The sequence below is a fragment of the Engraulis encrasicolus genome, chromosome 22 (assembly GCF_034702125.1).
Source record: "Engraulis encrasicolus isolate BLACKSEA-1 chromosome 22, IST_EnEncr_1.0, whole genome shotgun sequence".
NCBI classification, from domain to species: Eukaryota; Metazoa; Chordata; class Actinopteri; order Clupeiformes; family Engraulidae; genus Engraulis; species Engraulis encrasicolus.
The window spans coordinates 15,857,710-15,875,739 of record NC_085878.1 but is presented as its reverse complement, the minus strand read 5'-3'; the positions used below and the strand labels follow the sequence as shown (position 1 = coordinate 15,875,739).

General features: G+C 45.5%; 2 protein-coding genes across 8 annotated transcripts in view; one reads left to right on the top strand and one right to left on the bottom strand.

Annotated features, from left to right (window-relative positions):
• The window catches only part of myo9aa (myosin IXAa), a 139,923-nt gene extending 124,430 nt beyond the window's left edge, over positions 1-15,493 (bottom strand). For all 7 annotated transcript variants that reach the window (XM_063188871.1, XM_063188874.1, XM_063188873.1 and 4 more), the window contains exon 1: positions 15,138-15,493. The gene's annotated coding sequence lies outside the window, so the exon portion shown is untranslated. The remainder of the gene's footprint in view (positions 1-15,137) is intronic.
• A 173-nt stretch (positions 15,494-15,666) lies between these two features.
• senp8 (SUMO peptidase family member, NEDD8 specific) lies at positions 15,667-17,723 on the top strand. The gene is made up of 2 exons (XM_063189005.1): positions 15,667-15,790; positions 16,287-17,723. Exon 2 carries the CDS (start codon positions 16,300-16,302, stop codon positions 16,939-16,941), a length of 642 nt encoding a protein of 213 aa, XP_063045075.1. The 5' UTR covers positions 15,667-15,790; positions 16,287-16,299; the 3' UTR covers positions 16,942-17,723.
• Positions 17,724-18,030: the final 307 nt, after the last annotated feature.

Genomic DNA, 18,030 nt, shown 5'->3' with positions numbered 1-18,030 from the left:
GACCCACAATGTTTACTATGCCTATTTAGAAAATATGCTTGTTTGGATGAATATCTGAGTATAAAAGTATTTTTTGACATTTCACTGAATGACATCTGTTTTTGTGGACGTTGTTACCACAAGATAGAAATACAGAATTTTAGACTATTGAAGAACAAGACTCTCCCTTTGCATCATCACTTAAGGGGTCCCTAGGGGTCCTTTTGATGATGTCACATATTGTTGTGTGACTTTCACTTTTTATTTTGATTTAAAAGCACCATGTTGATCTTATTACACTGAATGATATCTAAGGAATTGAAAATCCGGACAAAAGTCCCCAGATGATTTGAATATCAAAACAAAATGGTAATGAAACATGCTTTTAATACAATAACAAGAACACTTCTAGAATTATGCCCAGAGAGTGAAAAAATAATTTTGTTCGTCATTTTGCATAATTATTCAAGGATGTATTGATGATTTTTAAGTTCGGACCATTACACTGAATGACATTTTTGCACTTTATGAGATTATTTCACACATACATTGACAATTATTTTTCTTTAAATGTTACTGGAATGAGAAACCAGACTATGCTGTTTATCAGCATAACATTCAAAATTCATTAATTTACTTTTTTGATAGTTAAATGAGTGCGGAACAAAAAAAATGCACGTCTCGTCTTTGACCCAGCAGCCTCCGCCCACCTCACCGAGAGCTCTCCGATATCGTAAATGATGTCACACTCATTCTAGTCACACTTCAGTCTGCGTGTGTTATTATTGTAGCCCTCTGGGTCAATATTTGTGACGGAGCGAGAGAGACTTGAAGAATGGTAAAGATAACCTTGACGAAGAACAGAGAGAGCAAATGGGGGAATGACTAAGCATTATCAAGCCATGCGCTCAATAAGAAACTCCCTCCCTCCTCTCTCTTCCACTCCAGCAATGCCATATTTTATTTATTATCCACTATGTGTCTTCAGCCAAAACAGCTGGCCAGGGTTGAACCAGGCTCTCGACAGCTGTCCATGATATAACATCTGATATAACATACTGTACGTACCAGCATCCTCATACAGTAGTAGTCTATATTACGAACATATAAGTTAGCAACATATTTAATTGCACTCTCTAACCCTGCGTGGTGTGTGTGCTCTGTACTTCTGCACATAGTGCATGTTATTGACTGTGCCCTTGTTTGCAGGTTACTTTGGATAAAAGCCTCTGCTAAATGTAGTGTGATCAATATTTCCAGCAGCCACATCGTTAGTTAAGGGGCGAGTTGTCCAATGATGTGCTGGGCCATTGTTGATAACGAAATCACAGCAACAGGGTTCATATTAGGCCATATTAGGCACCGTCTTTGTGCTTTGCTACTGTGTTGAGCCCTTCAGTCGTCGTATGAACGGGAAGGATAGGCTACTGTTTTTTTGTGATTGTGGTTGTACAATGTTTTCATTAAAATGTTTGAACCCAAGTTTAATTGCTGCGTTTTATTTGATTAAGGCAAAAAAAGACATTTGTTATTAGCACAGACTGACACAGGAAGTGGACTTTGGCTTCAACAATAAACCCTCCGGAAAGCACTTTCATAACTCGGGAAGATAGAAACAAAAGCTCAGACTCATCCGGTGCCTAATGCCTAATTGCACCGTGGCATGTGTATCGACAGTAGCTAGCTACTCGGCTTGGCATCTTCAGTGGGCAAGACTAGCTGCTAGCTGCGTATCAATATAGCAATAAGGAACCCGATATGGGGCTTCACCATTAGCTCACTGCTATCAAAGTCTTGGCACGGGTTCAGGCAACCATCACAGCTCTCTCGGGTGTAATTAAAGACGACCTCTGAGTGTGCTGCACGGTGAAGACCCCCCGCCCTCCCCAACACGCATGCATGCACGCACGCACGCACGCACGCACGCACGCACGCACGCACACTTGCACGAGTGAGCAAGTATCCCAAAATGGGACACAACTGCCTTGCCTCTCCCTCTCTCTCTTGCTCGCTCTCTCTCTCACTTGCAACCTCGCCATTCCACTCCCTCATTCTGCATTCCGTCTATTCCGGGTAACACACGTGTGTATGAGCAAGTGTGTGTGTGTGTGTGTGTGTGTGTGTGTGTGTGTGTGTGTGTGTGTGTGTGTGTGTGTGTGTGTGTGTAATGCGGCGACTCTGACAGGTGTCGTGGAGCACATGCCGATGTGGGCAAAAACACAGGCCTGTGTGTTCTCTCTCTCTCTCCTCTCTCTCTCCCTTCTCCTTTTGCTGCTGTGGTGGGGAGCAAAGCACAGCAGCAGAGCAGAGCAGCAGTGGGCAGGGCAGAGAAGAGCAGAGCTGGGTGGGGCTGGGCTGGGCGGGAGAGAGAGAGAAGCCTAGCCAGCCTGGGAGACTTCTAAATGAGAAGCCTGTCTTTGCAGATGCTGCATGCTCTTAACTGCCTCAGAAAGAGAGAGAGGGGGGGAGGGAGGAGGGAGGAGAGAGGGGGAAGGGGGGCGGTGGTATAAAAAAAGAGAGCTGTGTATTTTGGGCAGAGATGAGAGGTCTGCTGCAGATGCTACCTTCTTTTAACTGCCTTAAGAGATGCAGACTGATAGGCAGACAGACAGAGACAGAGACTCATGCAGACAGGGACCACGACAGCGACAGAGAGATGGGGGGCTCACTCCTGCTGCAATGCTGACTCCACTGGATTTCAAATAGTCACATAACTGCATATTTTGACGCCTCGCGTCTTCCTTCCTCACAGCATTCCCATGCAGCGCTAGCTCATTCCAAGCACAACACCAAAGGCTTGCTTGCTGTACTCCTTCACAGCTGTGTGACAGATACTATACGTCTCTAAACCAGGCTAACCTGCCATGTAATGTGCGGTCCAATGCGAGGGAGCATCCACAATCTTCAAACAGGGCAACAATCAGGGCTGCTGACAGCTTTGACAGGGCTCAGGACAAAGCCATCTGAAAGGCCCCCCAGCCCAATACATACAACGTAATCAGGACCCAATTCTGGGCCCGGGGTCTTTTGTCCCCCCCCTCCCTGTCGGCTTCCCTGGTGACCATTGTGGAGGATTCACTACCAGCGTGGTCTTATTGCACATGTCTGACCTCACGCTCATTCATCACCTACAGAGATGTAACAAACTTCGTCATTTCATACCAGATGGAGTCGTCCATGTTTACATTCAGCCTACTATTTCACTTTACTGTATCATGTCGCATAAATGATCTCGATGGCCAAAGACAAACAACACTCAGTCATTTTATTGTTTTTATTGGGAATTTTAGTCCAAGTCATTTTTGACAGGTACCATGTTTGGCTTAAGAAATTACAGAAAAATGATGGTCGTAACTACTTGTATGTCATCATCAGCCCTGGGCAGTGGCACATTTACAGCCCCGTAAACAGAGAGCCTCTGGAGTAGAGACATCCTGATCCTGACAAGTTAAGACAGAGAGCCGCTATAAACAACAAAAAAGAAAACGAAGAAAGTTCACATAACAACACACAAAAGTTGCGCCAGATCAATGGGAAAGAACAGAAAATTCCTAACTGTCTTATTTAGCTTCCTTCTGGACGCTGCGTCGTTGCCAAAAAGGAAGAGGCTCTAGCCCACGCTGAGGAGGAGCCAGAGCAGTTTTTTATCAGTTGCTCTGCCTGTCCAGTGTCTCTTCTGATAAAAACTCATTAGTGCTCAGGAGGCGTCAAAGGGCATCAGATGCTTCCTCAGGGTTTGAAAGGAGAAGAGGCCAATAGGCTGGTTTTAAAGGAAAAGTTTTCTAGCCAGTGCACTGAAACGGCTGATCCTCTCTTCTGCTAATTACTGGAATTACTCAAGTTGGAGACCAGCAGAAGGAAGGAATGCAGGGCAGTCTTACGTTCTCAAACAAAATAGGCCATCTTGCCACATCTTCGAATAGGTGTGTGACATTACCAGTACTGTAAAGCTCAGCAATTTCATGATGACAGAAAGTTATCCCCCTATGCGCCAATCTGACATTTGGCCGAGTGCTGCGTGTGGTGTAATTAGTTGAGAAATGCTGAGATTTCATAAAATGCGTAATAGGTAATGATTTTAATAGGGAAGCGCTTCATGGAGAGGGAAGTAAAATACATTTCACTGGGCAGCTGGGATGGAGCCTCCCTTCCCCTGCATACTATGGCCTTGGCTTCCCACAGCATACACTCACTGCATGTGGGAGTGACACAAGTGTTATCTGCAACATTCTCAAGTTTCCCCAAGTACTGCGAGTAACTTTGCACACATGCCTATCATATGCTGCATGCTCAATCTGGCTGGAGGTATGAGGAAACTTTGCTGAGATACTACTGTGTACAGCACAAAACCACAAGACACGTAAATAAAACTGAAACTGCAGCCTACAATGCACACTGAAATTGAGAGCTAAAGGAAGTGTTTCACTTCTCATGCATGTGTGAACTGTATTTTGAGGTCCTTCATTGGCAGAATTGACTGGAGGCGAAATTATTAAATAAACACACACACACACACACACAACACACAACACACAACACACAACACACAGCACACAACACACAACACACAAACACACACACACACACACACACACACACACACACACACACACACACACACACACACACACACACACACACACACACACACACACACACACACACACACACACACGCACACACGCACACACGCACACGCACAGGGATTTTTCTCAAATTATCCACTGCAAGATGCCTAAATTGACCCACAATATATCAATGCAGAATTTCAATCATTCATGAATCATCGCAGCATGTATATTACCAAAGGTGAAACTGAACGGCTAATCAAATGTAATGTAAACAGGAACTGTCTTGTAGCTAAAGGCCATCTTACAGTCTGCAGCATCCTCTGCTTTTGCTTCACAAAGATGACTTATTTGCAAGTGCAAATTCCACATTATACAAACCGTCCGTTGTGGCTTCAGTACATGTGGAAAGTTTTTAGCCCGTAGATCCTCTGCAGCCGTTCCAGAAAGCAGTGGAAGTCTTCAGGACCTTCCAGACAGCCCAACACCCATCACGGCAGAGGCTTCACAAGTCTGACCTTGAAACGATGACTGCTCAGCCAGCCACCAAAATCTGGCACAGACATCGTTTTGATAATAACACGAAATGGAGTGAGTGATCGTATGCACAGATTTCTAAGAAAGAGACTCGTCTTTCAATGAAGGACATAGGAAATGCTGCCAAGGCTGAAATGTTAGCAAGACATGCTAACATCACTGACAGGCAGCTGCTTACAGTGAGAGCAGAAGCAGGAGCGAGGAGACGAAGAGCAGAAAGAGAAGAGAGAAGAGAAGGACGGAGAAGAGAAGAGGAGAGAAGGAATGATGGAAGATGAGAGTCAGAGAGAAGAGAAGGACGGAGAAGAGAAGAGGAGAGGAGAGGAGAGGAGAGAAGGTATGATGGAAGATGAGAGTCAGAGAGAAGAGAAGGACGGAGAAGAGAAGAGGAGAGGAGAGGAGAGAAGGAATGATGGAAGATGAGAGGTCAGCCAAAGGTCCAAAAGCAGCCGCCACTTCAACACAGTTGGAGAGCCAAGGTCCTCTTCCTGTCCCCCTGTCTCCTGGGGCACACCCTCTCCCATGGACAATGACCCCAGAATAGGAGAAACAGGAAGAATAGACTCAAGGACTTTCACCACACCACACACACAACAAAGCCCGACTCTGGTAGTAAATTTCACTTTTAGTCCGCAGAATTGCGCAAATGTTTCCTTGACCACGTTGCACTTTGCCCTCCCAACGTCTTAATCGTGACTTCCCAACTGCAGGCTTAGGTCTTAACCGCTAATGTGGAAAGTTGGAGGGAAAAAGCTCAATGTTTACGTGAGATTTATTGATTGCCAAAGTAACTCTATTATCCAATATAACAAGCTAATGACACTGTGGCCACCATTCTTTGGATAATGTTTCAACAAGTGCAAGGACTGGATCTTTTTGAGAGGCTCCAGACACCTTTTCTGCTCTAAACAGACATGCTGAGGGACTGCCAAGACTTCCTGTGCAGAAAATCCCACCCAATCAAGATGAACAGGCACGGACAACTGCCAAAATGATCCCTGCCATGTGCGTGAAATGCTTTGTTTTTCCTTGAATACACATTATATTCCTACGACGATAACGTGAAAATGTACATTTAAAACAGATTGAAGTGTCAGGATGATAAATAGGAGGGATGCGTACATGTATGATGTGATACTGAGGGCTGTCATGACAACAACAAAAGACTACAACACAAAAACAGCCAACGTGCTCAGCTGGACAGTTTGAAGGCATTTTTTCCAACCCCCACCCCCAACCCTTGTTTTCCATACATATTGTTGTTCATATGGAGGCTCTGTGTCTGTATTAGGGCATAGGGCCTATGAGTGGGATGGGCCAGTGGCCAGTGCAATGCACGCTTCACCTGAATCTGTCAGAGGCATTCTAATGATAGATGGGCGGTGCTGACCCCACACCATGGGGAGGTGCTAACCTGAAACAGCAAAACAAGGCCACCACCACCAGAACTGGACAGGACAGGCCAGGCCTCTGGGCCCCTTTGTTGCTAGCTAGCTAGTATTCACCAATCTGAAAAGAGCACAGAGGACAACTGCACAGCACATGCTTTTCAGGAGGGGGCTATCTGCCCGTTATTATTGAACCTGGTCTTGGAAAAAAGTGCCAAATATTTTGTGGTTTAGGACCTAACGACCTTGGGAAAATGTAGTGGTTAGAAGCAAAAAACAATGATGATGGATGAAACAATGTATGTTCACTGTACTTAACAGCTTAAGTTTAAGATATTATATAACCATTTTAACAGTATTAGCATTGTTGTTGCCAATAGGGTTGTCATTCTCGATGTTGTCATTATTCTTCACATAATCATCTTTATTGTTGTTGTTGTTGTGATTAGAAGAAGCGCTAATACTATTAGTAGTAGAAGTAGTAGTGGTGGTGGTGCCGTGGATTAAATTGAATGGTTTCCCTTTAATGTATAAGCCTCTACAGCTAATGCTGCCACCAAGGAGTGAAAAGAAAGCCGGGCAGCATATTCATGCCATGTGGACTTACGCTGGGAGTCAGTTCTCCATAGCAACGAGGCAGGGTGAGATAAAGGCGAGCAGAAAGATGACGGCTGTAGGACGGGACGGGGAGGAGGAGGATTGTGGGGAGGGGTATCAGTAACCTGGATTATCCACACCCCATTTCCCCCTCTGAATCCGGGCCATTAGGGGGAGCGGCCAGACTTAGCCGGGGCCTGGCCCCCGAGGCCTGGGGGCAAGAGAGTGGAGCATCCAGGGTATGAGCATCCAGGAGGCGATGCTCTTCTCTCAGACGCACCGTCTGGAAGACCCAAGACACACACACACACACACACACACACACACACACGCACACACGCAAACACATACACACACAAACACACGCACACACACATATGAACACACACAGACACACATGCACACACACACATATGAACACACACACACACACACACACACACACACACACACACACACACACACACACACACACGCACACACACACGCACACACACACGCACACGCACATACACACGCACATACACACGCACACACGCACGCACACACGCACACACACACACACGCACACAGCAGATGCTTTTGACTCGAGCCCTTGTTAAGACTCCAGCGCTGATGCACGGTCATAATTGCTTTTTTCCAGAAAGCAGATCTGACAACGTGGGTGGGGGGATGGGATGGGGCAGTGAGTGAGTCGGGGGGTAACCAAATCCCTTGTTGATTATTACATCTAATGGGCCTGAAGGCTGTCGGAGGCAGAGGGGTTTGAGTTCAATATTTCTGCTTCGGAGATCAGAGAGAAAAGGGGGGAAAAATAGGCATAAAAGGAATCCATAGTGAAAGAAAGGAAGGCATTTACTGGGCCTCAAACAATGATCAATGTCCACCAAAATGATGTGGTCATGTGGGAAAATATCCCCACGTTTGACAGGATACCTCTGTTTTTCAGAGAGCCAATGACATTCTAGATCAAGGATTATTTCCAACAGGTACCGGCCAATAACAGGAAGCCACTCCTTGCTTTTCCCCCCTCGCATGTCCGCTGCTGGCTGAATCTTTTGGTGATGGAATTCATCTTTAAGCTTATCATAATGTACAACAGGATTATATTCCACCCAACGTAAATACCTAGGATAAAAGAAATGGGGGCAGCTGCGTCGTGGCATTGCCAAAGTAGGCATTGCGTGCTGAATGCCATGGCTCATTCTGAAGAGAAATTGTTGAAGGAGGAAAAACAAGGCAAGTATTTTTCAAATGTGTCGTCAGCTACCCAGCTCACCAAAAACAGCAGTGTGCTGTTGAACGCCAAGCCCCAGCTTTGCAATACCAAATGGGGCAGAAGTAACAGCCTTCCTGGGGCAGCAACCTCCAGAGATCCCAGATGCTATTCACATGTGCATCATCCAACTCCCTTTCCCTCTCTCCAGCACACACACACACACACACACACACACACACACACACACACACACACACACGCACGCACACTAAAGACACACCCACACAAAATCCAGTTGAAAAAAAACACCCAACACATTCCCTTCTTACAACCAAAAAAAAGAGAGTGAGAACATCCACTTGATGCACCTCCAAAGTAAATTGTAAATGGCAGGGTGAGGGTTTCTATTTTAAGGCCCAGCATCCTCAGACCACTGGGATGACCTAACGTCTGGCCACGGAGGAGGGAGCGCAAGACGAATGCGGCGAGCTGGGTTGAACTCGCACACGGGCGCCAGGGGACGGGAGCAACTCGCCACAGGTCAAGAACATACCAAGTACAACACCGCAATAGCGTTACTTACACACCCACACAGAAAGGTCACGTACCACATTTTTACAGCCTTTATTTTAGGACACATGGCCATACATTTTGAATTTTGGCCGCATCATACCTCAATATAACGTCACCCAGGGTGGCGAACACATGGGAGAAATTTACTAGGATAACACGCTCAGCCTCTCCAATAACAATATGGGGGGAAAGCACAAGGGCTGCGAGATAAAACAATTTGAGCAGCAATATGTTGTTATAGGGAGAGGGAAACAGGCATCAGTCAGCTAACAGAGACTGTAGTCCAGTTCAGCCCAGTGCAGTCTCCTTTCTCGAGTGGTCATTCGTCTCTCAGAGAGGAATCAACAGACACCAGGGCCACTAAATGGAAATGTGATTCACCTGAACAAAACACGGGTCAGTGGGGAGGCCCGGAGGTCAATGCCGAGTCGTAAACGCAGACACCCCATTCTATCTTCTTCATTTCATTCTGGCTAACACCCCTCAACCTTAATACCCAAACACTTACTGGACTGGACACAGGATTTAGAGTCTGGGAGTTACTGACTGCAGTGCATTAAGACGAGGGTACGCGTACCACTAGAGTATGCAATGCATGTACTGCTGGGAGTTCAATAGGGGGAAGTAGGGGGAGACACTGACAAAGGCAACAGACGAAACGTTTGTCTACACTTCTGCTGCTATGTAAATAAAAAAATAAAAAAGAAGAAAAGAAGAACCCGAGTGCGATCCACTTTTTCACCTTCAAAGTTCAATGGGGGGGAAATAATAATAACAAACGTATGGAGCATAGTGACACTGGGATAGAGGAAGAGATGTCTAGAATATGAGTGAGGGCCTACTGGTGGTATGAGTAAAATGCTTAGGGGGTACACAATACCAAAAAAGATTGAGAAACACTGCTCTAAGATAATACGCTAGCCTATTACTGTCAGGCAGCAGTAGAGATAAACAGCCTGCACTTCGTTCCTCCAGCAACATCAGGTCTCTTCACAGACTTTCCACAGTGCTCAAGTTGTAAAAATGTGAAGCTCAGAGCTGATGAGGACCATCTCCCAGGTCCATGACCTGAGACTGAGAAAACTGAGAAGACCGGGAAGACTGCACCTGTGCTAAGACGGCCAGCCAAGTGTTTCATTTTGAAAAACGACCGTACATAACCAGCGCAATTCCACTTTGTTTTATGTCCATTTAAATGAAATAAAAAGCTGCCACTTGAATAATAGCAACAATAACAATGCTGATCTTCTCGTCTCCAGCAGATGCTTTCATGAGGAAGATGAAATAGCCTAGTCAGAGACTTGCCAAAGCCGAGCCGAGGGCCCAGAGAGGATGAAAGTAAACAAAGGGCCACTCGTCTGAAGCACCCACACACAGATGAGATGAGCATATAAAAAGACTTCCCAAAGCAAAAGGTACACCAAAGGACACCTCTCTGACACAACATTCTGCTAATGATAAAGAGTGAGATTATCACCATCAAAACGAAACAAAACGAACCTACCACAGAACAACCCCCAGAGGGTCTCCACTAATGCAGTCTGGCTTACAGTTATGGAACAAGGGACGTCAGCTGTTTCCCTTTTATTATAATAAATGGAGACTAGGCTAACAATACACATATTTTTTCCCCCATATTTTCCCAGTACAGTTACATATGACTATTTTTCAAAAACACTGGAGCACATGCCTAGGGATTATCCAGTGCCCCCTGACTAGCTGACATATGGCCACTGGGAAGCCAGTGCAGAAAGCGCCACAGCTGTGTCCACACATCGCTTTAAGCCCCCTCGACCAGAGTGATGAATTTACATGAGGTGCACGCATACACCATGCGGAGATGGAGATGGAGATGGCCAACGCTTCCACCGCTACATCCTCCTCTGCTCTGGCACATCGCGATCTGGGAATCAACGCGGCTCTCATCGAGGCCTTGTCACTGGGGCCTGGGCGAAGGAGGAGAGGGGTGGAGGAGGAAGAGGAGGGAGCCGGTATATGGGCTCCAGTCCACACTAAATGAATCAAGATAGTGTCTGTCTGTCTCCCTAATGGAGGGCCTTGTCTGTCTCCCCTCCTGGCAGCCCACAAAGCCCCCTCGGCCTCGCCGTTTGAGATTCTCACTTTTTGGTGAATCGTGACACACGGGTCTATTTGCCAACCGAAACAGGAAATGGACAGATCTAACTGGGAATCTTATCAAACAAAACAGATGGACGTTAGTACGGCGAAAGCCCTAGTGAGCGTAGCATAGCATGAAAATGCAAAACAACACAGACACAAAGGGGTGCGGGAGCAGATAGGAGAGTCTTTAAATCACTGAATGGCACCTCTCATTTGCCATGCCATGTTTTAAGCGGGGGGTAATTTGTAGAAAACAAATAGCTTGCTGATTAATAAGAGCACTCAGCTAATGAGGACTGGATAATAGGTGACAGTGTATACCATTCAATTATGTGAGTAGCATCCAATTATGTTAGACATTCTATGAATATACAATTTACTAAGGAGCAGACAATTTAAAGCCTTGGATGAAACTGAAATCTGGGGAAAAGCATTGATTGAAAAGAGGTTTCTAGAGCTCATCAGACCCTTCCTGGTTAAATAAAATGGATCAGCAGCAGCTTATTTCAAAACAATTTGGCCACACTTTATTTGTGTCTCATCAGAAGCCCTTCACGCATATTTCCATAGCTAAACAGGAAGCGCATGCTTCAGCCTCTGGTGGGACCATCAACTGAGAACACAACACTAACTTCAAGAAGAAGAAGAACTAAAAGGAGACGGGAAATAAAAAGGAAAAGAAGAAGAAAGAAAAGAAGAAGAAGAAGAAGAATCAGAGGGCTTCAACTATTTTAAGCCTAGCGTCATGACCCATGAAGTTTCCTCTTCAGCTGTCCTTCCTCCATCATCACCACCACTGACAACCCCTCTCCACTATCCACCACCACTGACAACCCCTCTCCACTATCCACCACCACTGACAACCCCTCTCCACCTAAAGGCCTGGTCAGGCAGGACTTCACATTTTCCCCACCAAATATTTACGAGTTCCCACTGATTTATCATAATGGCCGCCAGTCTCCAGGACTTAAGGTGACCTCCTCCTAATAGTTTATAGTCTGGGAATAATCCATCAGACTTATTACGCTTGTTTTCCAGCTGACTTTCCCCACATCCTCCCTGGGTTTCCTGCGATTGTTCACACGCCGAACTGTTTCATGACAGAATTTCTAAACAAAATGGATTCTGCTATGAGGTCAGATCATGCCCCTTCTCTGCGAAAAAAAAAAAAACCTAAAAAAAATCAAAGTCACCGTCAGGTGAAATGATTGTCAGGCTCACTGGCTGTTGACAAAAGCTTTAAAAAAAAAAAAAATCAAGGTAGCCAAATTATTTCAAATGTTTGTTCAACCACACAAACACTTTGGTCTTTCAGCCCAGAAACCGTCACATGTGTTCAAGAGCCCACATAAATTAACGTTTACAACAGTAAACAGCCTCACCAAAACAATGATTCCTGAAGATGAGGCTAATTGCACCCATCTGCTGCTCGAATAAATGCCTCCAGTCTCTTTACAAACTATTGTTTCTGCGCATGCATCAAGCACAGGCACAAAAAACAACCCACCACCATCACTACCACTATCACCATCACTCACTATCACCACCACATGATTTGCCTGCTTGGCCATGGCAACAGGCAAAGTCTGTGATAAGCCATATCCAGAGGCAGAGATGAGAGCCACAGGATGAACTGAGGAGAAGAAGAAGCGTGTGTGTGTGCATGTGCGTGTGTGTGAGTGTGTGTGTGTGTGGGGGGGGGGGGCACACAACAACAACAACATTTCTACTTTCATCATGCAGCAAGCTGAGCCCCCCACAAATGAGACAGGCTCTTCATGACAACATCATGAGGCCTACTGGCTGGCTTTTTCAAAAGCAGGGGGAGCCCATGTGAGGCAAACACATGACCAAACACAGTAGCCTTTTTGCGCTATTCAACCAAGGAAAGGCTTTGCTGGGAGCGTTGGTGTCAGTGCCTTTGATCTTTGTTTGTGGGCCTCACTGCCGTTTGTACGATACAGGCTGAAAAAAAAGCCAAACGAACTCAGAGTGCTGCAGTATTGTAAGCCATGGGGGCATTACATAATAAACCTAGGATTGAGGTAGCGGAGCACGGTGTGACACACACTGTCTTTGATTGTGAATCAGGCTACATTAGGAGAGAAGGCCATAACGTTCTAAGCGTTTTCACTGTCAGTGTGGTTTGTTGTTTTTCCATCTCCCGATGTGTACTCAGTTGTTTCCGAGAACAGGTCACAGCTATGGATAAACTGCTGTGCGCATGGGTGACAGCATATGCAATCATCTCTTGCTCCGGAGAGAAGCTTATTCTTAGTGCATGTTTAATAATTCATGTTCTGTGTGCTCTCGGTTGTGTGGGAATCTTTTTTGTATGAGACAACAGCTAGTTTTTTCTGCTACATAACGGTGACTGGGCAACAGTGTTTTGAAAATATAATACAACCATAGTGCTCTTCATTGCAGCATTTTGCCACAAGTCTATCACCCTGGTAATGATGGAATTTAGCCAGCAAAGAGCAACTGACGCTTCCAGTCATAGTGCATGATATCCACCATGTTTTCAACAGCATTGAACAGGCACATCACATAACACTGGAACATTAGTGAGGGCCCGGGGTTGCTTGCTGTGTAGTGTTTCCCAGGCATCCAAGGTATGACTCTGTCCATGCTCTTTCAAGCAGCATGTGTCATATTTATTGTGACAGACAGACATATCCAAAGGATAAAAACTATGGTCTGAACTTCCCACATTTGAAAGGTCACCTCTTCTTCCTGACTAAAGCTTTTATACAATGAAAACCAGATTTACCTGCTTTGTGTTATGTTGTGGTGTATTTGGCACTTGATGGCTGGTATTAATTCTCCCTTGATATTTTTAGTAGACGTGCTCTGCTATTCTTATACACACAAACTTCAAGCATGGTGAGTCCCAGCAGGCGTAAGCCTAACAATAATGTTTCAAGCACGTCTGGGGAAAAAATAGCCAGCCCATCACTCATCAGGTCCATCACATACTTCATTCATACAGCCGGCCCGGCAGTAAAAGGGTAAGGCATTGAGCTGGGACATTTCAGTGTCAGAGACACTCACTACCCACAAGCAGTTGCTTGTCTCATGCAAGACCTTGGCCCAGCCAGCCAGCAGCTCTGCAGTGCTACTAGCCCAACAGCTGAGCTGGGGATCTCGAAGGCTGCATTCCTCTGGACAGGCCCCCTGGTCACCTGTGCTATGCTGTGGAAATGGTTTCTCACGACACATCTCAAAAATATCAGCTAGCCTACAGACTACATGCTTGCACTGCACTCTCAACAGATAGCTACTGCTTAGGGCATGTGCACATATGAGCCCAACCCTCCAGTAGCTATAAAACTGCAAAGTAAGAGTCTCTTCCCTCTATGCCCCATTAATTATTTACTCAACAATAAGAGTGGTTGCCACTGGCTGAAGTGCCATAAAACACTGTATAGGATCAAAGGCTTCAGACATCCATGTATAACTATCGTGTACGTCCACACCTACTGTACAGGAACCACATTATTAGGCCTGTCATGATGGGGCAGCGCTGTCAGCTAATTGCCAGTGGTCGCAGCAAATGTAACCCAACAATTTGTAACTGCCTGTAAATGTACAGAATTGTACTGAAGAAACACAAAGAAGACTCGCTTTTCTGGGAAATAGCTGGCCATGTTTTCTGTTAATATATGCAGGAACCTTCCTGCTCACGAGACATCTGTCGCAACACTAGCCACGCCATACGGCCTCTGTTTAAAGTTACTTTACAATTCCTTTCCATTCGTTTTGTCGATATAGTGTACCTCGTGAACAGACGCTGTATTCCCTGGAAAAGCAGACAATGCTGTTTCTAGCGGAGACATTACACGTCAACAACACAGCTTGTGCTGAGCGGGTGCTTGTGACAAAGCACAAATAAGCTACAATTACTGGACATCGTTTCCTTCAGCGTTTCTCTCCACCAAAACAACCTAATCTTATGGGCAGTTCAACAAAGAAGAACCAGGAAGATGACAGCATCGCTCATCCCTATACAAATAGAAGATGAATGGAATTTCTGAAAGTCATCATCGTTTACACGGAGCACCGTTGATCTGAAGAATGATGGACGGTATATTGTCAAATTTGGCACCCGAGTGGGTCGCTTGAAATGACGGTGCAAGTAAATGACACACTCACCTTTTTATTTAACCCGTCACAGAATTCCGTTGCCTGCGCGCTGACAATAACGATAGGCACTCTTTTTGGACGGTCAGATACAAGTACTGCTTTCGGGTCCCCTGTGTAATTCCTCTGTGAGTGAATACTGGTCCTTTTCAAATCACTCTTCTCCACAAATTCCTCCTGGCAAAATGCTTAATAAGCATGCCCATTCTGCTGCGCTGAAAACATCTGCAAAATGTCCTTGTCTTTAAAAGATTAAAAGCAGTCACTCCTCACTGGGTGTCGCTCGATGTAACTCTGCCTGTTTTTTCTCTCCCTCTCCTTTTTTTCTGATAATCAGTGCTGCGTCTCACACTAGCGCAGTCTCGTAGTGCACGCTCCCGCATAAGCTTTTTGATGCAATCCGAGGCGGACTAGAAGGAGATATGGGAGGGGCCATGTTCAGTAAAAACTAACACGATTGGCTAGAAGTAAGCACTTGGCCAATCATTGACGACAATGATATGGTGTGGCTGAACTTCAAGTCCTTCGGTCTTGTCGCAAAGCCTGCACATATTTTTGTGTAGGCCTGCGAAGTCAGTTTACGTTAGTCCCGTCGCTGTTGCTATATTTGCTCTGACAGAAGAGCTGTGATGTTATTATAACATATCTGATGCACACTGTGACAGGTAAGAGCGCATGTCAAGTCTGTCAGTACTGTTGTATGTTTTACTGCCTTTGTTTTCATTCGACAAGCTGCATACGATAGCCAAAACAGTGATGCGACGTTGCTGTTTCCAAATGGTTAACAACTCCACTCCATATACACGCAATGCAGTGGCAACATTGGCATACCAGGAGTGGTGTATCCCGGCCAACTTTTCTTGAACTTTGGCTGAACACAACCACAATTATAATACTGTATTTTTATGCCGTGACAGTATGTAATTTACTTGTATTGCTTCGTAATAAAGCAGCAATAAATCATCTGTTAAACATGCATGTCAGTTTATAAATGCTGATACAAACAAGACAGATTCAGTTATGTAGGCTAAATGTGTGTTTTTAGGCAGTATATTTAGGCAGTCAACGTTGTAAAAAAGACTATTAATATGAGGACTACTCTTATTATAATTCACATCTACTGTTTTTGCTAACTACGTTTTAAAATAATGATCTCCAAAGGTGGCCTTTTACCATGGACCCAGTGGTGCTGAGCTACCAGGACAGCCTTCTGAGGCGCTCCGATGTGGCCCTGCTGGAGGGACCACATTGGCTCAACGACCAGGTGATTGGCTTCGTCTTCGAGTACTTTGCAGCCGAGCGCTTCAAAGACATCAGCAGGACCATGTGCTTCATCAGCCCAGAAGTCACCCAGTTCATCAAGTGTGCGTCGTGCCAGGAGGAGCTGGCCATCTTCCTGGAGCCTCTGCAACTGGCCTCGCGCCGCTGGGTCTTCCTGGCCGTCAACGACAACTCCAACCAGTCGGCCGGGGGCTCCCACTGGAGCCTGCTGCTGTACCGCCGCGACGCCTGCCTCTTCTCCCACTACGACTCCCAGAGCGGGGGCAACTCGCTGCACGCCCGGCGCATCGCCTCCAAGCTGGAAGCCTTCCTGGGGGGCAAGGGCAAGAAACTGTCTTTCGCCGAGGAGTCGTCTCCCAGGCAGCAGAACAGCTATGACTGTGGCATGTACGTCGTCTGTAACGCAGAGGCCCTGTGCGAGAGCGCCGAGTTCGGAGGCAACCCTCGGCTCCAGAGCCACACCATCACCCCCGACCACATCACCCGCAAGAGGGCAGAGTACTGCAGACTCATCCAGAGACTTGCCAAAAACTGACCTGTGTGTGGGTGTCTGTCTGACTGCGTACCAGTCAGGTGTTTACCCCTGAGACATAATATGTCATGACATATGGCATAATAAATGTCTATGGTTTGCCCAGCTTCTTCTCGCTCTTTCAAAGTGCTTCATACTTCCAAGGTCAACATGACATGCCTTGTGAGGCTAGAATCCGTGTCTTCCAGAAGGGCTTCTCCAGTGGGAGAGGGCCTATGAGATGTAGGCGGGGGGTCTGTCAGAATGAGGGGGCCTGCATTATCCCTGATACCCTCCAGTCTTATAAAGAGCCAGCATGCGCTTTCATTATCTGGAGTTTTATGACTCCTACAACAGGTGGTGACAACTGCCAAATAGAATTTACAACGCAGCTAGCCAAGTGTAAGATTTCATTTTCAGTGTGCCTGCATTTTAAAATGATCTATAGTTACTCCTTTCATCATCTGAATGATTTTAAACTAAACAATTCCAACCCCATGTGCATTGTGAATGAATTATGACAAAAGAGACTTTATTGAGGATCATTTGGACATGCTTGTTTACCCAGAATAAATTGCATCTTTCTCTTTAGGTAGATATATCAAAGGCATCCCTGAAACGATGAATGTATCGTGGAGGACACGAAAAAAGGGTATTAAGTGGTGTAGTAGGCTATAGTGTCTCCTTGATTATGGTTCTCAGAATGTCATGCTTGTTTACAACTTTACTTTTTCCCCTCAGGGTTGCGTGAAAGTGAATGGATTGAAAAAGAATGTTATATGAAAAATAAACATGCACTGAAATAAGTACAGTTGTCATTTTTGTCTGCCGGCTGAATAGGACTGGCAACACTATCTATAATGGGCTGGACAAAACCGTTAAGAACAGGATGTTTCTTTGTACATTGATACAAGCAACATTTCAAAGATTAAAAAAGTGTGTACTATTGGGTTATGTTAGTAGCATTGCATTGACATTTCAGATTTAAAACAAGTTCATTGATAACAGCAATAGCTACACAGGGGCAAACCTCTTGATTCATAAGGAAGGAAGGTGTAGTGTTTCATTTTAAGATTTTTCTCACATTTCACATCATACAACAACATGCTCTGC

Bases quoted from the DNA above. Each gene is read 5' to 3' on its own strand.
- senp8 (XM_063189005.1), top strand. From the start codon at position 16,300: ATGGACCCAGTGGTGCTGAGCTACCAGGACAGCCTTCTGAGGCGCTCC.